Source organism: Podarcis cretensis, assembly GCF_951804945.1.
Source record: "Podarcis cretensis genome assembly, chromosome: 9".
Taxonomy (NCBI): Eukaryota; Metazoa; Chordata; class Lepidosauria; order Squamata; family Lacertidae; genus Podarcis; species Podarcis cretensis.
Window position 1 is genome coordinate 76,067,382 of NC_137178.1, and position 26,073 is coordinate 76,093,454.

General features: G+C 41.2%; 1 protein-coding gene across 2 annotated transcripts in view; it reads left to right on the plus strand.

Annotated features, from left to right (window-relative positions):
• HTT (huntingtin) overlaps nt 1-26,073 on the plus strand; it is a 107,023-nt gene that overhangs the window by 45,722 nt on the left and 35,228 nt on the right. For both annotated transcript variants that reach the window (XM_079991477.1, XM_079991478.1), the window contains 19 exons: nt 586-712; nt 3,971-4,098; nt 4,714-4,824; nt 7,496-7,573; nt 7,664-7,887; nt 8,820-8,898; nt 9,560-9,721; nt 10,793-10,848; nt 11,632-11,780; nt 12,314-12,450; nt 13,312-13,428; nt 15,332-15,454; nt 15,764-16,002; nt 16,290-16,432; nt 17,819-18,026; nt 20,057-20,198; nt 23,379-23,558; nt 25,278-25,454; nt 25,920-25,996. In XM_079991477.1, coding sequence (XP_079847603.1) covers nt 586-712; nt 3,971-4,098; nt 4,714-4,824; nt 7,496-7,573; nt 7,664-7,887; nt 8,820-8,898; nt 9,560-9,721; nt 10,793-10,848; nt 11,632-11,780; nt 12,314-12,450; nt 13,312-13,428; nt 15,332-15,454; nt 15,764-16,002; nt 16,290-16,432; nt 17,819-18,026; nt 20,057-20,198; nt 23,379-23,558; nt 25,278-25,454; nt 25,920-25,996 — 2,657 coding nt within the window. The remainder of the gene's footprint in view (nt 1-585; nt 713-3,970; nt 4,099-4,713; nt 4,825-7,495; nt 7,574-7,663; nt 7,888-8,819; nt 8,899-9,559; nt 9,722-10,792; nt 10,849-11,631; nt 11,781-12,313; nt 12,451-13,311; nt 13,429-15,331; nt 15,455-15,763; nt 16,003-16,289; nt 16,433-17,818; nt 18,027-20,056; nt 20,199-23,378; nt 23,559-25,277; nt 25,455-25,919; nt 25,997-26,073) is intronic.

Here is a 26,073-nt window from a genome sequence, read left to right on the forward strand (position 1 = left end):
TTTTTTTAGTGATATTGCTAAATACTTAAGCAGCAATAGTAGTATATGCTTTCCCCATTTCGTTAGGAATAACTGAAATGTCACAAAGTAGTGCAATTAAATAAACTCCAGTGTTGTCACTCGGCCATCCAGAGCCAAATTTGGAGGGCTGGGAGTGGGGAGAGAGTAAGGAAAAGTCCCATCAGATAAGCAGATGTTGCTTTTTATGGCACTGTAGTTGCTCTCAGTTAAAGGTATTACACTACTATTGTCTCAGTTAAACACTACTATTGTTTATGGTTTTTTTCATAATTAAAATAAATAGTTCAGTTAGATGCAGAAAGAGTTTCACCTGTTCTTTATAAAAGAATTTGATAGAATTAGGCACTAAAGTTTTTTAAACACTTATCTGAAATGTAATGATTTGCAGTTTATGCCATTTATATGCTAAAATGGTTAATGCTAAGAAGATTACAGATTGGCATGTTCCTTCTTTTCCTGCAGCATTTTGTTAATGTGCATGGTGCTCTTTGGGAACATAGTTGATTTTTTTTTTTTACTAAGCATAGTTGTGTGTTGTTGTTTTTTACCGATACTTTTTTATAGGCAACTTTACCATCTTTAACAAATCCACCTTCTCTGAGTCCAATTCGGCGCAAGGGAAAAGAGAAAGATGTTGTTGAACAGACATCTGTACCAATGAGCCCTAAAAAGAGTAGTGAAAACAGCCCAGGTAGGTAGGATGAGTCTGTCAAGCTACGCATTGAATAGCATATTAAAATTTTTGTATTTTCCAGTTCAGTTTCTCTCCCCCCCCCCAACTGTCCTATTTCTGCTTATATAGTACAATATTTGGAAACTCTGTATCTTTTTGTTGAGTTTTCTGACAAAGCTGTTTCTTTCTAATCATGTAATTGTTTTATAGTCAGAATAATGGGTACACATGAAGCTGGCTCATTTATTAGATTTTTCATAGCAGGCATAAAGGTAAAGGTAAAGGTACCCCTGCCCGTACAGGCCAGTCTTGACAGACTCTGGGATTGTGCGCCCATCTCACTTAAGAGGCCAGGGGCCAGCGCTGTCCGGAGACACTTCCGGGTCACGTGGCCAGCGTGACATCGCTGCTCTGGCCAGAGCCAGAGCCGCACACGGAAACGCCGTTTACCTTCCCGCTGGTAAGCGGTCCCTATTTATCTACTTGCACCCGGAGGTGCTTTCGAACTGCTAGGTTGGCAGGCGCTGGGACCGAGCAGCGGGAGCGCACCCCGCCGCAGGGATTCGAACCGCCGACCTTTCGATCGGCAAGCCCTAGGCGTGAGGCTTTAACCCACAGCGCCACCTGCATCCCTGCGCCACCTGCGTCCCTGCGCCACCTGCGTCCCTAGCAGGCATAAGATGGTTAAATATATATATATATATTTATATATATTTATTAAAATTTTTAAACATAAATGCAGAAATAAAAAACAATGAAACATATATCATAACATATTTTCTTAGCTTCATTGGACTCCCTCAGGTCTCCCGCTCCCACTTGCATCATTGTCAATTCTTACCCGCAATTTATCATCTTGTTTACATTCTTATATCCCATTCATTTAAAATATAATCTAATAATCCTCCCAAAGGTTTATGTTTTTTCCTCAATCTCACTTGTCATCCTAATTCCATCTAGTTTAGTGGTGCTCAATTATTTATGATCTAGCATCCTTCTTAACATTCAACCAAATTACAATGCTTTTTAAAATAAATCTTAAATTTCTTCCAGTCTTCTTCAACCTTCTCTTCTCCCAGGTCTCGGATTCTGCCGGTCATCTCGGCTAGTTCCATATAGTCTATCAGCTGCATCTGCCACTCTTCCAGTGTGGGTAGATCTTGGGTTTTCCAGTGCTTAGCGATAAGTATCCTTGCTGCTGTTGTTGCATACATAAAAAATGTTCGATCCTTCTTTAGTACCCCTTGGCCAACAATACCCAAAAGGAAGGCCTCTGGTTTCTTAGTGAAGGTATACTTAAATACCTTTTTCAGCTCATTATATATCATTTCCCAGAAAGCCTTCACTCTAGGGCAAGTCCACCAGAGGTGAAAGAATGTTCCTTCATTTTCTTTACATTTCCAACATTTATTATCAGACAAATGGTATATTTTGGCAAGTTTAACTGGGGTCATGTACTATCTATATATCATTTTCATTACATTTTCCTTCAAAGCATTACATGCAGTGAAGTTCAACCCAATGGTCCACAACCTTTCCCAGTCCTCAAACATAATGTTGTGCCCAATGTCCTGTGCCCACTTTATCATAGCCGATTTAACCATTTCATCTTGTGTATTCCATTTTAACAGCAAGTTATACATTCTTGAAAGTACCTTAGTCTTAGGCTCTAACAGTTCTGTTTCCAACTTCGATTTCTCCACCTGGAACCCTAACTTTTTGTCATTTTTAAAGACTTCTTTAATCTGAGCGTAGTGTAGCCAGTGTTATCCTTCATTTTCTCCAAACTCTGCAATTTCCAATTGTCAAGATGGTTAAATATAAAGGCCAGGTTTGCAAGTCACATTAAACCATCGTTTCTTTTTTTATAAAAAAAACCTATGATGTAAGTGATCAGCCTTGTGGAGTCCCCACCCCCTGCGGAAATTTGGTGAGTGTAGAAGCGTCTGCAGAGTGCAAAAGAGAGGAAGGAGAAGCCCCTTACACAAAAGGACCCCTGCTCACACCATGTTGGATCTCTCCATGCTTGATGTCTGCATTTGCACAGAATATGCTTACTGTGAGGGGGGAGTTATTTTTTTGTTTTTATTTTATTACGTGTTTTGTTTTCTCGTTTTTATTTTTCCGTTGTGAACTGCCATGGGATCTTTGGGTGAAGGGCAGTATGCAGATTTAATTAATAATACTTTAAAAACAGGAGCAAAGGGAAAAGCAAAATAAAATTGATCACAGATTCATATCAGGGAACTGACATCAGAGCGAGAGGCGGAGGCAGGGCTCCAGAGCGATGCCGGAGAGGGGACCAGCAGGGGGGAAGGAATTCAGCGTAACACCAGTAGAGAAGAGAGGGAGATGGAGGAATTGGCCACAGGGCTCCGAGACCCTTCACCAGAAGCTAGTGGAGAGAGCGCTGGCACGCCCCAGCCTTCCCCTTACTTGCGCAGACGAGTTCCGCGCAGGGAACATAGGCGGAGACTTGGTGTCAAACAGCTTTTATGCTGGAAAAGATTCAAGAAACGCCCACTGACGGATTCTGCCAGTGACTAGCAGGTCACGGAGGGCGAGCTGTGAGCCTAAGCATGGTTGGGCAAGCAATCAAACTAAACCGAAGGCAATTTATGCACAAGTAACCCCCTTACAACCATTACAATGCCCATAGCGGTTTCAGATTTCGGTGGGATAAGGAAGGGTTAACTGGGTTGGGTAATGATCATTTCAGTTCTCCAACTGCTGGGCCAAATACAGCCAAAATGGCCCCATCTGTACTTGAAAGAACCCTGTGGTTTGCAGAAGTGCAACTAAGGGGGGAACTAAAGAACGGAATCCCCCCCATAACAGTCCTGTGAAGAGCATGCAAGTCCCACTTAGAATCATAGAATTGTAAAGTTGGAAGGGACACCAAATGCCATCTAGTCCAACCCCCTGCAGTGCTGAAATCTCCACTAAGGCATCCATGACTGATGGCCATCCAACCTCTGCTTAGAAGCCACCAGAGTCTACCACCTTCTGAGGGAGACTGTTGCACAAACAGCTCTTACTGTCAGAAGGTTCAGTCAGAATCTCCTTTATTGTAAATTGAAGTCATTTGTTGCAGTCCTGCTCTCCAGATCAGGAGGAAATCAGCTTGCTCCATCTTCCATGGAACAGCCCTTTAGATATTTGAAGTGCATATATATTTAATCCACAAAGTGATTACACAGAGAATCGCCGTCATCTCTGGAGGTCAGTTCTAAGAGTTTGACACTAATAGAAATATATATTTTTTTCATTAACAAGCTCCCAGGCAAACTGATGCTTCGGGTCCTGTTCCAACAAGCAAATCGTCAACACTGGGTAACTTCTATCACCTCCCTTCATATCTCAAGCTGTATGATGTTTTGAAAGCTACCCATGCTAACTATAAGGTACTATCTCCTCCTGCACTTAAATCTATCTTCCAAACATAGTGTGTCTGCATGCTCTGATGTTACTGAGTTAATTCATATTGTAAATTATATTTTCTTAGGGTTCCAAGTCATAGCTTAGCAGCAAGCATTAGAGAAGCGTATTTTTTGTTTGATTTCTTGAGCCCACTTGCTGCATAAAAACAACATACAGAATACCTAAATGAAGCATATTAAATTTAATCCACAAAATTAAATGAAGCACAGCCTTATTTCCAAACCTTTTCCTGCTTAGCTTTCAGGACCATGGTTTTCCAGGTTCTGAAGCTCCTCCATCCATCCATTCCAACTTTTCTAGCTTTGTTTCTATTTCTTTAACATAGACAAATGCAGTGAAATTAAGCAAATAAGGATTTCCCACTCCTTTTTCTTTCTGCGTGGAAATGCTTCAGTTCCTAAATTATTTTTTTAGTAGGTTTTGTTTTTGATAGCAATCCTATGCCTGCCTATTAGTCTGTTGATAAGTAGTTTGATGGGGTGTATTATCAGATAGCTGGTTGCAGAGTTTTACAAGCTTGCTAAATGGTTATTATGCTCTTAATTTATTATTATTATTATTTTGTATCGGTGGATAAGGTTACACTGGATCTCCAGAACAGCAACGAAAAGTTTGGTGGATTTCTCCGGTCTGCTTTGGATGTCCTCTCTCAGATTTTAGAGCTTGCCACTCTTCAAGATGTTGGAAAAGTGGGTTAATAATTACTTGTAATGCTTTTTAATGACTGTGTCACTACATCAACTAGAGAAACAAGTCTTAATCATTTTACAAGTTATCCTCAGACTGGATATGATGGTATATTTTGTTAAATAATTCCTGCCTCTATTGGTTGGTACCAGAAGTTGGCTTTAAAGATTTGGACTCCTATCCTGAGAACCCCTTCAACCTCTTCCGTCCATGCCAAGATTTTTTTTACATTTCTTTCTACTTTCAAATCCCCAAAAGTGGCTTAACAAGCAGCCTATCAGACTCTTATAAGAATGAAATGAGTCAGAAGTCTCAGTGTACATGCAAAGCTTGTCAGGTAGTTCAATGGGCCATGATTTTTGACAGAATCTAGGAGTGTGTTTGTGTGCACACGTACACCACAATGATGTCAGATGAACTTAAGTATATGTAAACAAAGCTATGATTTGTTCATTGTTGGATCTGCCTATTCTATTTGGGGATCAATGTTTCCCTTGTTTCCAGACACAGCCCTTGTGTGTTGCATGATAAGCCATCCTTGAAACTCTGGAGAGGTTCCTTAGCAGTCTCCAGAGCAGTAGGAGAGGTGCTATTAGAGTAGCGGTGCAAATGAAAATAGCACTGCTTTCCATTTCTGAATCATAGGAACAAAGGAAGCAGCTTTTATACCAGGGGTAGAGAATCTCTGGCCCGGGGCCCAAATTTAACAAGCCATGGCTCACAATTTGGCCCGTGTGTGGCATCTGTTGTGGGGCAAGTAGAGACACAGATGGATTGGCTGCACAACTGCATTCCTCATGGGGAACTTGGATCACACGGCCAGTCCCTGCAGAAAGCAGAATCATAGAATCATAGAGCTGGAAGAGACCACAAGGGCCATCGAGTCCAACCCCCTGCCAAGCAGGAAACACCATCAGAGCACTCCTGACATATGGTTGTCAAGCCTCTGCTTAAAGACCTCCAAAGAAGGAGACTCCACCACACTCCTTGGCAGCAAATTCCACTGTCGAACAGCTCTTACTGTCAGGAAGTTCTTCCTAATGTTTAGGTGGAATCTTCTTTCTTGTAGTTTGGATCCATTGCTCCGTGTCCGCTTCTCTGGAGCAGCAGAAAACAACCTTTCTCCCTCCTCTATGTGACATCCTTTTATATATTTGAACATGGCTATCATATCACCCCTTAACCTCCTCTTCTCCAAGCTAAACATGCCCAGCTCCCTTAGCCGTTCCTCATAAGGCATCGTTTCCAGGCCTTTGACCATTTTGGTTGCCCTCCTCTGGACACGTTCCAGTTTGTCAGTGTCCTTCTTGAACTGTGGTGCCCAGAACTGGACACAGTACTCCAGGTGAGGTCTGACCAGAGCAGAATACAGTGGCACTATTACTTCCCTTGATCTAGATGCTATACTATTGATGCAGCGCAGAATTGCATTGGCTTTTTTAGCTGCCGCGTCACACTATTGGCTCATGTCAAGTTTGTGGTCAACCAAGACTCCTAGATCCTTTTCACATGTACTGCTCTCAAGCCAGGTGTCAGCCATCTTGTATTTGTGCCTCTCATTTTTTTTGCCCAAGTGCAGTACTTTACATTTCTTCCTGTTAAAATTCATCTTGTTTGTTTTGGCCCAGTTCTCTAATCTGTCAAGGTTGTTTTGAAGTGTGATCCTGTCCTCTGGGGTGTTAGCCACCCCCACCCCCACCCCAGTTTGGTGACATCTGCAAATTTGATCAGGATGCCCTTGAGTCCATCATCCAAGTCATTGATAAAGATGTTGAATAAGACCGGGCCCAAGACAGAACCCTGTGGCACCCCACTAGTCACTCTTCTAAAGTCACTCTTCTAAAGTTGAAGTCCATGCCCATCAGCTGACGAATGTTGCCTTTAACCCTCCTGAATGGGTTGTGAGACTGCGCTTCCCCATTGGGAACCTGATCATGCAGTCATTCCCTGCAGAGAGCACCTTTGCCAGCCCTACACCCAGCGCTTTGTGCTTAGGAAGTACAGGGCAAGGGATTTTGACAGCTGGGTGAGATAGCTGGGTGGCTACTGGACAGGGAAGCTGGCCTGCAGGGGTGGGGACAGATGACAATCTGGCCCGTTGGCCCAAAAGGTTCCCTGCTTTATATTGAGTCACACAATTGATCCATCTACCTCAGTACTGTCTGCAGTGACTAGTAGCTCTCCAGGATTTCAGACAGGGGTTTCTCCTATCCCCTACCAGGGGATAGACTAGGGCCCCTTCTATATACAAAGCAGATATTCTACCACTGTCCTTACAGATATCCTTAGATTTTAGGTATGCTTCACTCAGTATATGCCATCACAATGAAATGTTTAAAATACACAATTTTGAAGGACTATTTACGAGTGTTTTCACTGATCTACTTGCTGAGGTAACATTACAGAATTACAATTACTTTACAAACGCCCATGTAAAGAAATACTCTGGGAGCTATGTCACTATTATCATTGATAACAATATTTATTCTTTGTTTTCTGTTCCCCTCCTGTTCCTTAATTTAATAGTTCAGTATAATAAAATTGATGTGACAATAACAAGCTCCTCACATCATGTGATGTGTGTGTGTGTGTGTGTGTGTGTGTGTGTGTAGCAGTATCTTTATAAATAAAGTCTGGCTAAACTGCAACTTTTTGAAATTTCTCTGTTTATAGTATGTTGAAGAAATTTTGGGTTATCTGAAATCCTGTTTCAACAGAGAACCAATGATGGCAACTGTATGTGTGCAACAGGTAAAAAGAAAAAAAGATTGTTTTCTTTCAACATTCTTAACCTTGTCTGAATTTGCCTAATTTCAGACTTGTTTTCCCATTTCCCCCTAGTTGCTAAAGACATTGTTTGGCACCAACTTGGCATCACAATACGATTGCTTGTCTTCAAATCCTAGCAGATCCCAAGGCAAAGCCCAGCGCCTAGGCTCTTCAAACTTGAGGCCGGGACTTTATCATTATTGCTTCATGGCTCCTTACACACATTTTACACAGGCACTTGCGGACGCAAGCTTAAGGAATATGATGCAGGCTGAACAAGAACATGATACTTCTGGGTAAGAGTAACTTTTATCCTTTTATTTCAATCATATTCCTTTATTTACATTATATCTATCTATACACACACACACGCACACACACACACACACACACACACACACACACACAGCCCTTGTAATGCATAGATGAAGAGAAGCAGGATATAATACACATTTTACTGCAGTCCTATGTATGCATACTAAAAAATAAGTGCCCCTGTGTTCAGTGGAGCTCACTTCCAGATAATTGTGAATAGGATGACTGTTACAGTGCAATCTTGTGGTTACCTACTCAGAAGTACGACCTCTTCAGTAGGACTTATTGCCATGTAAGGGATGTCAGTGGCACTGTGGCCTAAACCACCAGGCCTCTTGGGCTTGCCTAAGTTCAGAAGTCTTGCAGCCCAGGAAGTTAAAGCCATTCACATTAGCCAACACGTGGGCATGCAAGGAAGCTCATACATGTGCTGCGCTGCCAAGATTCTGAGGATGCAGTCTCTACTCTTCTTTCCATGGGTTCATAGATTCAGCAACAGGAGTTCAGATTTACTTCTTAAAGTTGAAACTAGACCACACCAGCTTGGAGCCCTCTGAAAACAGAAATTCATTTTTTTATGACACCCATAGATAAAGCTGATATTTTAAGGTCAGGAGCAGGAGGAAGGATTCAGAAGCCAAGCCCAAGCAGGTCACCTGTTAAATTATTTGTGTATTTACTGCACTTGTGGTACTCCTCTCGTGTTGCACTATAAACCACTGCAGCCTAACCCACAGGCCTTCTTGAAATTAAATAATAATAATAATAATAATAATAATAATAATAATAATAATAATAATATACCTACCTTCCTCCAAAGATCACAGGGTGGTTTCCACTACTCTCTGCAACAATATAGATATTCTATAATAAATGTGCAGTAATGGTAAGTATTAATTTTTGTTTTCTATAGGTGGTTTGATATATTGCAGAAAGTTTCTACCCAGCTAAAAGCTGGCATGTCAAGTGCAGTGAAGAATCGTGCTGACAAGGTACGAGCAGAAATACATTTCTAAAACTGTTGCTTGTTGCATTTTATTCATTATGGTATTGATTGTTGTTGTTGTCACTGTTACATGGGTTTTTATCATGTTTTAGCTGAAAGCAACAGAATTAGTTACATAAATGCAAGTATAAAGACAGAAATTTTCTGTGACAGCAGCTGACCTTTCTCTTTAAATGCAGGTCTGCCCCATTCACTGATACAGAGGCATGTAGATCAGAGGAGATAAACCTTCAGTTTGCTGTGGTTTCCTTTGCCACAGGCACAGAATGCTTTACCTCCCGCCTTCCACCCCAAGAAGGGCTCACTTTCATTATTAGAGCTCAATTGAGGGGGGAATATTTTGCATTGCAAACCTGTGAACCACAGCAGTCCCTGCTTTATTCAAAAATCATGGAAGTCTTGCCTATAGAGAAATGAGGTTGACATTTTCCATTCTAGTTTGACCTAAGTGTTTCTAAAAGTGTTTCTAGTTTGACCTAAGTGTTTCTAAACCCTGTGCCAGCTTTTCTCAAAACAGATTTATTGGAATTATTGGAACTGGGCCTGTGATCATGACAGGAAACCTTTTGTCACTTTAGGTTGACAATTAAATGCAATATTTTCACACTGGAATCCAATTTAATTCCTGCATTTCCCCCTTTTCGTAGAATATTATTCATAATCACATTCGTTTGTTTGAGCCCCTTGTCATCAAAGCATTAAAACAGTATACCACAACAACATCTGTACAGCTGCAGAGGCAAGTTTTGGATCTTCTTGCACAACTGGTTCAGCTACGGGTTAACTATTGTCTTCTAGACTCCGATCAGGTAAGTCCTTCAGTTTCACTTATGTGGAACTGATTAAAGAGGAGTGGCCATTTGTGTTCTTACTCATATTGACATAATGTATGATTATAGACAAATAAGCTTGATTTATGACTTCAGTGGAGAAGATGTAATTTGTGTTAAAGAAAAAAAATCATGTCCTTATTTTCTAAAACCTAATAATTTACTCTCGTTCTTGGTTTGGCTGACTGCCACTTCACCTCCTTTGAAATAAAGCATTGCTGCGGACTGTGCTTTTGGATATACTGTAAATATGGTGGAAGCTTTTACTCAAAGCCATATTCATTGAATAACTTCAGGATCCTGCAGGATGTAGAAAATGGCCTGTGTACTCCTGGAAATAGTGGGAAATATTTGCCTTCCTACTTACTCCAGAGGGCCGTCTCCTTCCCCGAAAAGTGTTTTGGCTGCTCTGTTATCATAGGCACATGTGTGGAAGGAGTAGGCAGGGTCAAACAGGGGTGCCGTGTTCCTACCACTTCAATTGCTCGTTCTTAGTTTTCTCAGATTTCTTTGGTTGTGGTTACGTTCTCCCTTCCCACCCCCACTCCTGACCTTGTATACTTCTAATGGAGGAAACTGTTTTATTGCCAATTCTGGACTAGGAAACCAGGAAGCTTCTTCCCCTAAGTGGTGTCAGAAGTGACCCTGTCTTCATACCATGATGATGTGCAGAGAAACTGACCACGGCATTGGCAGGAAAAGGGAACTTTATAGTAATTTTTTAAACACATTTGGCAACTGGAATATTGGTCGCTACAAGAATTGTTCATTTTCTTTTTAGCATACAGGCGGTGACCATTTTGCACACATCCAAAAAATGTGCAACCACTGCCACACGAGTCTGATGAGGGGGCGTGCGCGCTAGGAACAAGCCCCATGTAAATTGTATTTGTGCAATAATATGTACAGTATATGGAGTCATATGAACAGCAAGTGGTTGTTTTAAAAAGCCTGATCAGGTGTTTAATCCCAATGCACATTAAGTGTTTTGACTTGTTAAACTTTTGGTGGGGCATAAGTTAATGCAGATTTTTGTTTGTTTGTTTGCAGGTTTTCATTGGATTTGTGCTAAAGCAGTTTGAATACATTGAAGTGGGACAGTTCAGGTATAAATCAAGTCTCATACAGGCCTGCGGAATTATATGTATAAAAATTTGAATGCAGGTCCAATTTTTAAATGATTTTCATTTTTCCAAAAATTGCTTCCTCGTGGCAATTGGGGGTAGATGGGAAATTACATCCCTGTTAGAAGACATCTGAAGGCAGCCCTGTTTAGGGAAGCTTTTAATGTTTAATAGGTTATTGTATTTTAATGTTCTGTTGGAAGCCGCCCAGAGTGGCTGGGGAAACCCAGCCAGATTGGCGGGGTATAAATAATAAATTATGATTATTATTACTATTGCCAAGACCTCCCCCCCCCTTTCTGCACCATAGCAGTTGTGTCACTAAATGGGGAGCATAGGCGCAGATCCCCTCCCCATCCAAGTAAGGGTAATACCACTTAATTTGCTTTCAGTGGTGCTGACATGTCATCAGATTTGGGTATGTATCATCATGTTATCGCAATGTATGATCCATAACTGGCTGAGATCATGCAATGGGAGAGGAAAATGGCATCGAAATGACACAAAAACAGTGGTTGTCTTTTTCGTTTTTTAAAATGGGATGTCATCCTCCCACAAGCAAGAAAGAAATTAGATCATAGGGATGATCTTCTCTCACTGCTCTGCATTTAGGAATATTTAAATTATAGAGTTATTAGGCTTAAGATTATTTTGTCATTAGCTGAATCTAGTTCTCAGGTCTTTGAGCCTCCAAAACTGAGTGGTCCTCCTTCTGGAAGTTTCAAAAGTATCTTAAAATATTTCTCTTCCTTTCTCTCTCTCTAGGGAATCAGAAGCAATTATTCCTAGTATCTTTTTCTTCCTGGTGTTGTTGTCTTATGAGCGCTACCACTCCAAACAGATAATTGGAATTCCTAAAATTATTCAGCTATGTGATGGGATAATGGCCAGTGGAAGGAAAGCCGTTACACATGGTAATTAAAGAGAAAAGTTGCAAAACTTATGTTTGGTACATCAAGTGCTAAAAAGTTGTAAGGGTTTTGTGGCACTGGATTTGAGAATTATTCCAATCATTATAAAAATTTGCAGGAGCGTTTATGTGCTTTCTTTACATCCTGCCTTTTCCTCCTTTTAATAAGGGACTTTATGCCAGAAACTTTTCACTACCAATTGTTGACCTATTCTCTTCTATTGGGAAGAATATTTTTGTCACTGTAACTGTGTTAGCTAGGTTCTTTGCCATCTGGGCGTGTGGTTATTCTTTATTTACAAGAGCTAGATCATCTTAACCGTAAACTTTTGTTTCTTGCACTAAGCAGAGATAAAAGGCTTGGCTTCTGAATCCTTCCCCCTACTCCTGGCCTTAAAATACAAGTGTCATAAAAAAACACACATTAAAGATACGTTAGTCCTAAGGTTTGACAGCAGAATGTCTATAGTTAAGAGTTTATATGTTTTAGTTCTGTTACATTTTAATTTAAAATTAATATTGTACCTTCTTTTGTAGCAATACCTGCTCTGCAGCCCATTGTTCATGATCTGTTTATATTAAGAGGAGCAAACAAAGCAGATGCTGGGAAAGAACTGGAGACACAAAAAGAAGTGGTTGTCTCAATGTTGTTGAGGCTTATCCAGTACCATCAGGTAAATTGTGTAGGCTAGTTACTATGTCCATTTTTATTTAGAATAGTTTGGGTTGAAGGTCTTGAATTCCATGTTATGTTCCTTTCTGTGACAGTCTTCCAGTACCCTGTATGTTTTTTCTGTAGGGAAAAAATTCTAATACGTTTCTATATTTTCTCTTCTTCGTTTGAAATACTTTTATCTGCCTCTTGCTTGTAAGGGTTTCAAGGTAACTTAAGAATCAATAACATCAATAAAAAACAGTTTGAATAAAATATCATAATATTTCATATTTAATGCAAACTACTGAAAGAGGATCAGTATTAAAATAGCAAAATTAATTATAGTCAGTCACTGAATGCTTGAGGAGTGCTTGTTTTGTATTTTATTTTTTTGTTTGTTTCTTTATAATTTTGTTTATTTATTTTATATTTTGTTTCTTTATATATTTTGTTTCTTTATTTGTTTATATATTTGTTTACTTTTGTTTATATATATTTATATTTTTCGGTTTGTTTATATTTTTGTTACTTATTTGTATTTTTGTTTATTGATTGATTGGCACCATGTGTGTCTTGAGTGCACACAAGTGGGAGCTGCCTTATACATTACAATGCATTATAGGAAACATGGGGACCACTATGAAAAAAGCAGCCATGGGTTGGGTTCTCCCTTTCTATTTCTCTCTCTTTTTGCTATGTGTTGGCTGAGGCTGACACAGAAACACTCTGTGTAATGACCTGAAGAAATTTATATTGCATCTTGGGGAGAAAAGAACATGGGAAATTTCTGTTAGACAAGCAGGTAAAGAGAACTGAAAGGAATAGTTTTCTAATGATATAAAGGAATGTGGCATGTTCTGAGATTTTTATTTATCTTCAGGTGCTGGAGATGTTCATCCTAGTATTGCAGCAGTGTCACAGAGAGAATGAGGACAAATGGAAAAGATTATCCCGACAGATAGCAGACATCATTCTCCCAATGTTGGCAAAACAGCAGGTTAAAACTATCAGTTACCTAAACTAAGATACAGTGGTGCCCCGCAAGACGAATGCCTCGCAAGACGAAAAACCCGCTAGACGAAAGGGTTTTCCGTTTTTCGAGGCGCTTCGCAAGATGAATTTCCCTATGGGCTTGCTTTGCAAGACGAAAATGTCTTGTGAGTCTTGCGAGTTTTTTCCCTCCCCCCCCCTTTTTCTAAGCTGCTAAGCCGCTAATAGCCGCTTAGCCGCTTAGCTGCTAATAGCCGCTAAGCCGCTAATAGCGCTAATCCGCTAAGCTGCTAATAGGGATGCTTCGCAAGACGAAAAAACCGCTAGACGAAGAGACTCGCGGAATGGATTATTTTCGTCTTGCGAGGCACCACTGTATGTTTATATGTTCCACTGTTTGTTTGCAATATGTGGTGTTTCAACTTCCAGTAGGCTTGTTAAGTGTGCTGCAACTGAAACAACAGGCAAACTTGTAGCATCTTAAAGACTAACAAATTTCTTATGATGAATTAAAATCCAGCAGTTTTTACTGCAGTCTCTTTTTGAAGTTTCTTTGTTCCAGGATAGCCACCTTAAGGTCAATTAAGAGATTAAGTTCAAATAAATAAATAAATAACCCTGGGATCATGAAATATCTCTCTGCTGGTTTTTATGTATTGTCTTTGTTGATGTCAGGCTTGTGCCCATTTGTGGGCTGGCAATCTGGCAGTTTTTGATGGGGAAGTGGCAGTTCCAGCCACCCAATCTCTCCTGTGATGGGTGTCCCCCTGGGGTCAGATGGGGAGGGCGCAGGCTTGTTGCTCAAGATGCAGCTGTGGCTCCACATGTGGGAGCAGACTCGCACTCTCCAACACAGCGCATGTCCGCAAGTTTGGCATTCCAATAAGCCGTGGGAGGCTTGTGCATAAGCTTGCCCTGCCATGCCTTTAAAAGCTTTGCTGGTGACTGTGAGAACTCATTGGGCAAAGCTTCCTTATGCTTTTGAACTTTTCTTGCTTTGATCTTGAATTCCTTGAACTTTGCCGACAGCTTCTAGCCTGGTGAGCGTCACCAGTTCCCATTACCCAGTCACAGGTTTGAGGCTACTTTAGCCTTGTCACCGAGTCTGTACTTCAATAAATATATCTTCCTTACTTTCAAGTAGGAGCCCCTGTTGTCGTGTTTTGAGCAAGAGCCAGGGCATACAGGACTTTTAGATATATAGGGGGTGTTATCCAACTAAGTCAAACTCAGAGCAGTCCCATTGAAATCAGTGTCATGTCTAACTCTTTAAGTTCACTGATTTCAGTGAGTCTACTCTGAATATTGTTTACAAGAAACCCACAAGGCTTCAAAATTCCAAATGCGTGAAATGTTTAAATACAGGGAACTCCCCCTTTACTCGGGGGTTGTGTTCTGGGTCATTGTTTGTGTCTGCAGTCCCGCATAAGCCCGTTCCGCCAAAAGGGGCCCACATGTCAGCAGTCGTGCATCACTTGGGACGTGTGCCAAATGGTAGCTGCCTGTATGTGGCAAGTGTAAATCAGTAACTTCATAAAGTCAGGTAAATTTCATATCAAGATTGTATGCATCATAGGCCTGCCTTGCTGATGCTCCCAGCTCTTTATATTTCTTTGTGAAAAAGTTGAATGTGCATTCATGGAATGCTTTAATGCCATGCTGAGATTTGTGTTAGAAAGACTAAGCATTAGAATTCTGTCTGATTAGGTTGCTCTCAGAAATGAAAAAAATGAGTTCAGCATTTATTTATTTTTATTATTGTTATTTAACTGACTTTGTAGATTTTTGACATTATCATCATCATTATTAGAAAAAAGCTAAAAATGGGGGGAACTATCATTAAAAACAATTAAACATAATAATGTTGGTGGTGACAAAAAATGGAATTTATGTTTGTTTTTTTTAAATAGATGCATATAGATTCTCACGAAGCTCTGGGTGTATTGAACACTTTATTTGAAATTCTGGCACCATCAGCCCTCCGACCAGTGGACATGCTTTTAAGGAGCATGTTTGTGACTCCCAGTACATTGGTAAGCATCATTTTTTACTTGGCAAGATGTGAGTGGAAAATCACAGAAAGCTAAAGCAATCTGGTAAAAAAATAATGGAAGGAGGAATCATACACTCCTGCCCCCATCAGTATTTTCAACTTTACGTACAATTTGTTGATTGATTGCATTTACCTTTCTGCCAAGGCAGTTTACAATTTAAAAATACTAAAATAAATAAAAAATGTTGGCCCTTGGAGGGGAAGGGAGGCAGTTCAGTTTGGGCAGGCCCTGGTGTTGTCGTCTTCCTTCATCGCTTTCCTTCTTTTGGGGTTTTTCTCTCATTGGTAGGCCTCCGTGAGCACTGTGCAATTATGGATATCTGGCATTCTTGCCATTCTTCGCGTTTTGATTTCACAGTCGACAGAAGACATTGTTCTTTCTCGTATTCAAGAGCTCTCCTTCTCACCATATTTAATCTCCTGCAAAACAATTAACAGACTACGAAATGGTGAAACCATTCTTACCTCAACTCACGAACAAACACTGGAAGAGCAAGATAAATATCTGCCTGAAGAGACATTTTCTAGGTTAGTCATTTTTTGTTGTTGTACAATTTCCTTATAATACATACTGGGATAAAGTGTGTATTTATTAGAAAAGGAGACCTGAGACATCCTAGAATTTTATAGTAACCCAACAATGAAATCTTACTACGGGCAAATATAAGTTATTTATTTATTGTGTCCATACATTTGTGTGTGAGCTTATGGGATTCTTTTTCCTCTCCAGGGCTGTGTTGACAAATAGATCTTAACCCTATTTTGTTCTTTACTTGGGGAATTACATGATGCTTTGTAAAACTCCCTCTCCCTAGGTTCTTGTTGCAGTTAGTGGGGATCCTCCTGGAAGATATCACTACCAAACACTTGAACGTGGATATGAATGAACAGCAGCACACATTCTATTGCCAAGAGTTGGGCACATTGCTTATGTGCTTAATTCATACCTTCAAATCAGGTATTGCCCTTCAGATAATGTGTTGTCTTACATTATTGTGTCAGCCATTAAAATACAGTGGTACCTTGGGTTAAGTACTTAATTCGTTCCGGAGGTCTATACTTAACCTGAAACTGTTAACCTGAAGCATCATTTTAGCTAATGGGGCCTCCCGCTGCCGCTGTGCCGCCAGAGCATGATTTCTGTTCTCATCCTTAAGCAAAGTTCTTAACCTGAAGCACTATTTCTGGGTTAGCGGAGTCTGTAACCTGAAGCATATGTAACCAGAGGTACTACTGTAATGGCTTTACTTTGGATTTACAGTAGCACCTCGGGTTATGTTACCTTCAGGTAACCTAAACTTCAGGTTGCGAAAGCGGCAAACCCGGAAGTATTTGACCGGGTTTTGCCCCACGCGCATGCGCAGAAGTGGTCTACCACTGCACGCATGCGCAGAACAGTGATCCTCAGGTTGCGAAAACCCAGGGATCCAGCTGGACCTCAGGAATGGATCCTGTTCACAACCAGAGGTACCACTGTATTTTGGAATGAATCCCATTGAACAGTTCTGTTTCCGTTGTACCTGAATTTAAAAACTTGTTTTTTAAATGGTACTGTTTGATTAAGGTAGTTCCCCTGAGAAAATTAGAGTTCAAAACCTGTCAAATTGAGAGAGAGAGAGATAGCTTAGTTGGTAGAATATGAGACTCTTAATCTCAGGGTCCTGAGTTCAAGCCCCACGTTGGAGAAAAAGATTTCAGGAAGTTGGACTAGACGACCCGACCCCCCACTCTTATTCTGTTATTCTATGAAATGAACTAGCGCTGTTGGGGTGGGGGACTCTGCAACCCATAGGTTGGTGCACCCAATGGGCCCTCTGATACACAGCATCCCTGTTAGTACCAGTAAGGGCCTTCTTTCAAGTCTAACTGCAGTGTGTGTATCACAGTTGAGGAAGGTTTCAGTTTAGGGCAATCTCTGAGTTCTCCTTGGAGAGGTTTATGCCAGAAGGGGGGGGCACACAATTATGCAGCCATGTCCCTTAACAAAGGGTAGTCTTGTATCTGTATCTGGGCCTCATTGTTTTCCACTGATCATGTTTTGAAGAAAATACTCATTGATATTTGGAGAGCTTTGCATTTGGCCAGGATAGGGTATGACTAATTTCAGTGAAATGCACTGCTAAAAATCAGTCAAAAAAAGATCCTAGGAGTACTTTTAAAAGTTTTTTTTTTTTCTGGAAGCATGATACTTAGAAACTTCATTAACTAAGAAATATTTAAAATTCAGATTGATAAGAATTAAATATTTTAGTAGCCTAAACCATGAGTTGTCAAATGGATCTCTGTTACAATGTGCTATTTCTAATTTTGTTTGGGTTTTTAAAAACCGTTTTCACTGTTTTAGGAATGTTCAGAAGAATCACAGCTGCAGCCACTAAGCTCTTTACAGGAGATGAGTCAGATGGTGATTTCTACACCCTTAAAAGCTTAAATGATCTCGTTCAGTCCATGATACCTACACATCCTTCTTTAGTCCTCCTGTGGTGTCAAATCTTACTACTTGTTAATTATACTAACTGTAGCTGGTGGTCAGAAGTGCATCAGACTCCAAAGTAAGACTATTTTTCGTAGTGGTAGAAGTATCTTGTTAAGCATTTTTGTGTGTTTATGTTGTAAACGGCCCTGTGATCCTCAGATGAAGGGTGGTACATAAATTTAATAAATACAAATTGCCCATAGTTCATTCAAGCAGAGTCCTTAATAGGGGTTGGCAACCTTCAACCCATAGCTATCAACTTTTCCCTTTTCTTGCAAGGAATCCTGTTCGGAATACAGTGGTGCCCCGCAAGACGAACACCTCGCAAGACGGAAAACCCGCTAGACGAAAGGGTTTTCCGTTTTGGAGGTGCTTCGCAAAATGAATTTCCTATGGGCTTGCTTCGCAAGACAAAAATGTATTGTGAATTCCTGCAGTTTTTTTCCCCTCCCCCACCCCTTTTTCTAAGCCGATAAGCCGCTAAGCCGCTAATAGCGCTAATCCGCTAATCCGTCAATGGGCTTGCTTCGCAAGACGAAAAAACCGCTAGACGAAGAGACTCACGGAATGGATTATTTTCGTCTTGCGAGGCACCACTGTAAGGAAATTTCCCTTTAAAAATGGGAAACGTTGACAGCTATGCTTCAGCCCATGGTATGATTTGAAGACCTCTGCTAGTAATCACTGTACCTCTAGGAAGAGGGATCTGTTATCCCTTGGCCCTCTGGGTGGAGAGGAAGACAGGAAGGTGTCAGAGAGTACAGAAAAGGGTGACTAGTTACCTATGGTCCTGCCCACAATTGGCATCAGCCCTGCCCACAAGTACAAGCAGCATGCAACTTCAATTTCTGATTTTGCCTGCTTCGAAGTGGTGCTCCACCCTCTGTGTGTCTCTTTCCTTGTACTCTTTGTTACCTGCTTGTCCTTATCTGGGTGTCTTGTAGTATGTAATTTATTTATTTCTAAAGGGATCTTGCTTGTTAATCTGTGTGTGTTTTTCTTTTGGCTATTGCCTGTGTGCCATTTTGTTTTCCCCTGTTCCTCCTATTATTCCATTTTACTTGTTAGCCCTTTGTCAGGCCTGGTCGTTGTCCTCTTCAGATCACCACACAAACACTTCTTGTTCTTTTATAACTTTTTATTGTGTATTAACAAAATAATCTTATAAACAGTTCTTAACTATTATTCCTCAGAGTCACTTCTTTCAGATCCCTTCTGAGCTCTGCTTCTCCATGACCAGCCACTCTCAAAATGGCGAACGCGCCCTTCCCTTTGTTTTCCTGCTCTTTTTTCTAACCTCCTGGCTAGAGCTGGCCTGTATCTCCCCTCCTCCCAATCTGAGCTAGAACTCAACCCTTGCCTTTCCTGGGAACAGCCGGTCCCTCCCTGTTGTTCCTCTTGCTCCCTTCTATTACATTGGTGCCCCGCAAGACGAATGCCTTGCAAGACGAAAAACCCGCTAGATGAAAGGGTTTTCCGTTTTTCGAGGCGCTTCGCAAGACGAATTTCCCTATGGGCTTGCTTCGCAAGACGAAAACGTCTTGCGAGTCTTGCGAGTTTTTTCCCTTTCCCCCCCTTTTTCTAAGCCGCTAAGCCGCTAATAGGGATGCTTCGCAAGACGAAAAAACCGCTAGACGAAGAGACTCGCGGAACGGATTATTTTCATCTTGCGAGGCACCACTGTAGATTCACTGCTCTCCTTCCCCCCTGGGGGAATGCTTTCTCCCTCTGATAAACTGAAAACTTCTAACTCTTCCCTGACACCCTTTCTCTTGGGTTTTTGTCTGGGGGGTAGGGGTGGTGGTGGGGGTCAGTGAAGATATTTGTCTGGTGACTCCCACCGCCTCCACTCTTCTCAATTTACTAAAAGAGGATCTAGGAAAGCTCCGCCAGCTCCCTTCTCTTCCTCTCACCTTGTACAGAGGGGCTTAGATAATAGAAGACTTGTCCACCTTTAGAAGAAAATGATAAACTAACTGCATAACGAAGGGTTATTGTTCAAACTGGAATCAAGTTTGACAGTGTTGTTTTCTGGAAATCAAAGTCTCCATTTAGGAGTAAAAATATTACCCCCCTCTCTCTCCCCCCCCCCCCCCCCCCCCGCAGAAGGCACAGTCTTTCCACTACAAAATTGTTTAGGCCTGAGAAACATGGAGATGACATTGAAGCAGATTCTGAATCCAAACTTGGTATGTGTAATCGAGAGATAGTCCGAAGAGGGGCACTCATCCTTTTTTGTGATTATGTGGTAAGTTTTGAATTATTCGAAATAATGCCGCTGCCCCTCCTATGGCAATGACCTACTTTAATTTTGTGTATTTTGTCTGTGAACATTTTGTGTGTAAACTAGTCGGTTGTGGTGATTATTTACTTACTATTATTATCCTATTCACATGTAATTGTGATTGAAAAGTCTTCTGGGCAGAGACCTGTTTGCCTTATGCTGTTAAGGTCCATGTACTCTGTGTTGCAGCTAGATAAATAATAACTCCCAGAGAATACCGTTAGTGATTTTGATGCATAATCCTGCATATAAACATTTTATGTATTTGTGGCAGTGCCATTTTCTGTACTTTCTTCATTCCCAATTCTCTGCTTTCTGACAGTTATCCATTTTGGACATCAGAGTGTCAGGATCAGGCACTCTGCTTAAATATAGTGTGGAAGTTTAACCTTTTATTTACAAAAATTGAACAGGTCTCTGCTCTAGACAGCTTCTTAAAGCCGTTGGACATTTCAGTATTTCCATCCCACCCACCCCCATCCCTGAAAATGTAAATATATGCAATAGCTAGTTTCTTATGAAACTTTAATTTCTTTTACTACTTTAACAGCATAAAATGCATCATTTTAACTTGGCATATATAATTATGCTACTTGGCATATTTAGTCCCAAGAAAGCCATCATTAGATAGTAGCCTCAAAGTTATAAATGCCTTAGGCTACAATCCTGTACACACATAAAAAGGTAAAGGTACCCCTGGCTGTTAGGTCCAGTCACGGACGACTCTGGGGTTGCGTTGCTCATCTCGCTTTACTGGCCGAGGGAGCCGGCATTTGTCCTCAGACAGCTTCCAGGTCATGTGGCCAGCATGACTAAGCCTCTTCTGGCGAACCAGAGCAGCGCACGAAAACACCGTTTACCTTTCTACTGGAGTGGTACCTATTTATCTACTTGCACTTGACGTGCTTTCGAACTACTGGGTGGGCAGGAACTGGGACCGAACAACAGGAGCTCACCCCATTGTGGGAATTTGAATTGCGGACCTTCTAATTGGCAAGCCGTAGGCTCTGTGGTTTAGACCACAGCGCCACCCGTGTCCCATACTTTGGAGTAAATCCCATTGAACCCAATGCAACTTGCTTCTAAGTAGGTAGGTACAGGATTATAGCAAATTATGTAATTTGAGAGAAGTGAAAGTTGACCACAAGGGAGGGGTGAGGTCAGAAGGCAGCAGGTGTAGAATTCTTATTTCTAGCATCTCCACACTAGATCATAGGTCAGAAGAAGAAGGTAACAGTTCACAAGAAAAAGAAGAACCTATAGGCTCCTCAGAAAGGTGACAGCACTCTCTAGGTTAAGAAATGCATCTTGGATTTGAGTACAGAAAGTGGCCATTTTAGGTGTGCCCAATATGTGCACGACTGCATTGAACCCAAAAGTGACTCAAAAAGGGGCGGAACAGGGTATTTGCAGGCTGTTTCAATGGTGTTTCAAATATACGCAATTTCACTTAGGTACACGGTGCCTTGGAAGGTAACTCCCATATAAATTGGAAGTTGCCTGTATTGTATGTGTCTACCGTATATCATTTTCTAATGCTGTAGATTACCTTACATAAGAAACATAACACTATACATTTTGAGTTACTAAACCCCAGTCTTGAAAACATTTCACGCATTTGAAAAGATGAAATGTGGCAAAAAAACATTTTCCTTTGGCAAAAGTTGTGGGGTGGGAGTTCTCAGGTGAGGATTTTTTTTCTTGAGTGTTTCCTCTCCCACTCCTGAACTTTCACATATCTTTTTATTTTTACTTATTTATTTATTAGATTTATATACCGCCCTTCTTCTAAAGACTTTTGTTTGTTAGATATGGCCTCCTTCCAGGATTTAGTGCATTGATTTTCTCCCAATGGACATCACAGTCAGGATTTCTGCCATTAGCTCATTCTGTTCTTGCTTCCTCCATAAAAAGTAATAGGGCTCTAATCCGAGGTTTAATAAAAAAACACTGCTCCTAAGATAATTTCGTCTTTAGTCTTAAACAGTGTCTGCATCTAGGTGAAAACGTAGCACCAAGTCTACCTGATCTCCACTTAAATACTGTGGTTTCTAGTCCAAAGAGGGAAGATTGTCTCCCTTATTTTCTCTACAGATGTTCGGTCACAACAGGGGTGGTTGTGGCCAGAATCAGACACACAAAGCCTTCCAGGCCCCATCTTCCTCTTCTGTGCAGCTCTGGGCTTCTGGAGAGAGGTTTAGTTCTGCCCAGCAAGACTTGTGTTCAGTTGTAGTGTTGGGCTAGGTGCAGAGGTTTAAACCTCCTCAACAAACCCAATGATGTGATGAGCATGACTGTGGTGTGTGCATTCATTCATTCAGCCTTTATTGGCATAATTTAGACAATAAAAACCATCCATAAAACATTGATAATCCAGACATATTAAACACATAAAACATATTAAAGACTCACTAGTCACGATTAAGAGGTGTGTGCATGTCTTTGTGGTATGCTCTGTTTCATGTGCCTGCACACATATGAGAAAGAGTGTGTTGCATGTATGTATACATGTAATGAGTGCAGGGCTCTTACATGCTCAGTGGCCACTTTGGTAGCAGAAGACCTTCAGAGGGTTGGCCAACTTTAAATGTAGTTCTCTGAGTTAGGGTATCGGTAGAGGAATTCACATGTACAGTGGTGCCCCGCAAGACAAATGCCTCGCAAGACGGAAAACTCTCTAGACGAAAGGGTTTTCCGTTTTGGAGGTGCTTCGCAAAACGAATTTCCTATGGGCTTGCTTCGCAAGACGAAAATGTATTGCGAGTTCCTGCAGGGTTTTTTTCCTCCCCCCCCCCTTTTTCTAAGCCGCTAAAAGCCGCTAAACCGCTAATAGCGCTAATCTGCTAAGCCGTCAATGGGCTTGCTTCGTAAGACGAAAAAACCGCTAGACGAAGAGACTCGCGGAACGGATTCTTTTCGTCTTGCGAGGCACCACTGTAGAGATGTCATCCATGCAACCTTTATGATTTCGTAGACTCATAGAGTCATCTAGTCCCTTCCTGCAAGTGGGAATATTTTCCCCAGTGTGGGGCTCAAACCCACAACCCTGAGATTAAGGGTCTTACGCTCTACCGACTGAGCTATCCCAGTTGACAGTTGGCATTGCCTTAGAATTGATGAATCAAATTCTTTTTCCTTCCATAGTGCCAAAACCTGCATGATTCTGAACACTTAACCTGGCTGACAGTGAATCACGTTCAAGATCTTATTAATCTCTCCCATGAACCACCTGTGCAAGATTTCATTAGTGCCATTCACAGGAATTCAGCAGCGAGTGGACTTTTCATCCAGGCTATTCAGTCGCGGTGTGAGAACTTTGCAGCTGTAAGTTGTATAAAAATTCCCTGTTACCCTTTTTCTGTGACTCTTATCCTCACCTTGGGATTCATCTTCTGAGCCCCTTCAGCAAAAGCCCTGTGCAAGGATTTCTGCTTGCGGAATGGGGCTTTCCTCCCTCTGCTTCCCTTGTGCACATTGCACCTCCCAAAATTGCCTTGCGGGGGGGTGGCATGGGCAATGCTGGATCAATAAAAAATCCCATTCTACAGAAGCAGAAGACATCAAGAAGAGGTGGCAAGAATACACAGAGGAATTATACCAGAAAGAAACGGATGTCCCATATACCCCAGGTAGTGTGGTTGCTGACCTTGAGCCAGACATCCTGGAGAGTGAAGTCAAATGGGCCTTAGAAAGCACTGCAAATAACAAGGCCAGTGGAAGTGATGGTATTCCAGCTGAACTATTTAAAATTTTAAAAGATGATGCTGTTAAGGTGCTACACTCAATATGCCAGCAAGTTTGGAAAACTCAGCAGTGGCCAGAAGATTGGAGAAGATCAGTCTACATCCCAATCCCAAAGAAGGGCAGTGCCAAAGAATGCTCCAACTATCGCACAATTGCACTAATTTCTCACGCTAGCAAGGTTATGCTTAAAATTCTACAAGGAAGGCTCAAGCAGTATGTGGACCGAGAACTCCCAGAAGTGCAAGCTGGATTTAGAAGAGGCAGAGGAACCAGAGACCAAATTGCAAACATGCGCTGGATTATGGAGAAAGCTAGAGAGTTCCAGAAAGACATTTACTTCTGCTTCATTGACTATGCAAAAGCCTTTGACTGTGTCGACCATGGCAAACTATGGCAAGTTCTTAAAGAAATGGGAGAAACAACAACAACATAAACCTAAATTTTAAGGGGGAGTGCAACCCTGTCCAGAATCAGCTGAATACAGTCTCCCTGCTTAGAAATGTCACCTGCTTTACCTCACGTTATGTAACCCTCTGGTTATGTAAACTTCAGAATGCGAACATAGCAAACCCGAAAGTATTTTTCCGGGTTTCGACGTGTGTGCATGGGCAGAACAGGCACCTCCGGTAGCGAAAACCTCAGGATCCGACCGGAGCTCTGGAACAGATCCCGTTCACAATCAGAGGTACCACTGTACTAGTAATTCTGGATTCTTAGCTGGCTTCAGATTCAGTTTACAGTGGTACCTCGGGTTAAGAATTTAATTTGTTCTGGAGGTCTCTTTGTAACCTGAAACTGTTCTTAACCTGAAGCACCACTTTAGCTAATGGGGCCTCCCACTGCTGCTGCACCGCCAGAGCACAATTTCTGTTCTCATCCTGAAGCAAAGTTCTTAATCCAAGGTACTATTTCTGGGTTAGTCTGTAACCTGAGGCATATGCAACCTGAAGCGTATGTAACCTGAGGTACCACTGTATTAGCATTCATCTACCCTATTGTTATCTCCCAGCACTCCTGTTCATAGTGTCTTCTAAATTAGTCAGGATCAGATGCAAAAAAGAGGTAGAGTTGGGTGTTATTGGGGGGTGGGGGCGAGGTTGACATAAAGAGAAACTCAAGGAAGGGATGTGTACATTTTTGGGGTCCGTGCCTTTGTTTAGTCTGTGCCTGAGTTTAAGCTATAACTCCATTAAGGAATGATTTGTTTTGTTCAGAGCTGTTCAAAACTTTCATATGTCATTTGCTTTTCGGTAGTTTAGTATGAAAAAAGCCTTGTAATTTTCTTTTCTCCCTGTTTAGCCAACTGCAGTAAAGAAGACTCTACAGTGCTTAGAGGGGATTCACCTCAGCCAGTCTGGTGCCGTCTTAATATTGTACGTGGACAAGCTTTTGTGTACTCCATTCCGTGTGCTGGCTCGCATGGTCGATACTCTTGCTTGCCGTCGAGTAGAAATGCTTTTAGCTGCAACGGTGCAGGTACCACATGCATTATCATGTTTATGTATACTTTCATTTGTCAGTGTTTCTGATACAGTGCAGTATTCTTAAATTTAATTTGCATTCAGTTTGCCTGTTAAGTAAATTGTGGGAACAAAATAATTTACCATGTCTCATAGGGAGAGTTGACTGTGTTATGTGCAATGTTGTATATAAACATAGCTATTTAAATGCAATGAGAAGGGGAGGGGCGTGAAACTTAATGTGCATAAGTCTCAAGGCTTTAAAGAAAAATACATATATCTAGTATCTAGAAAACTTCAGGTTAAGAGAAAAGTTAAGTTATTTCAGTCCATATTTGCCGTCTTAGGTAAAATTAAAGTAACAAACAATGATTAGTGCTAACCACAGTTTCTTGGCGTTATTCTTAACTTATCATAATGTATGTTTTATTTTTCATTTGCCAGACCTATACAAATGTTTGTTTTTCTTGTTTTTGTATAGAACAGCACTGCTCAGTTACCAATTGAAGAGCTGGATAGAATTCAGGAATATCTTCAGAATACTGGATTAGCACTCAGGTAGCGCATTAGTGATGCTGTATTCTTGCAATATGGAATGTGCCAATCTTTCAAAATGTATTTTGCATAGGTCCCCA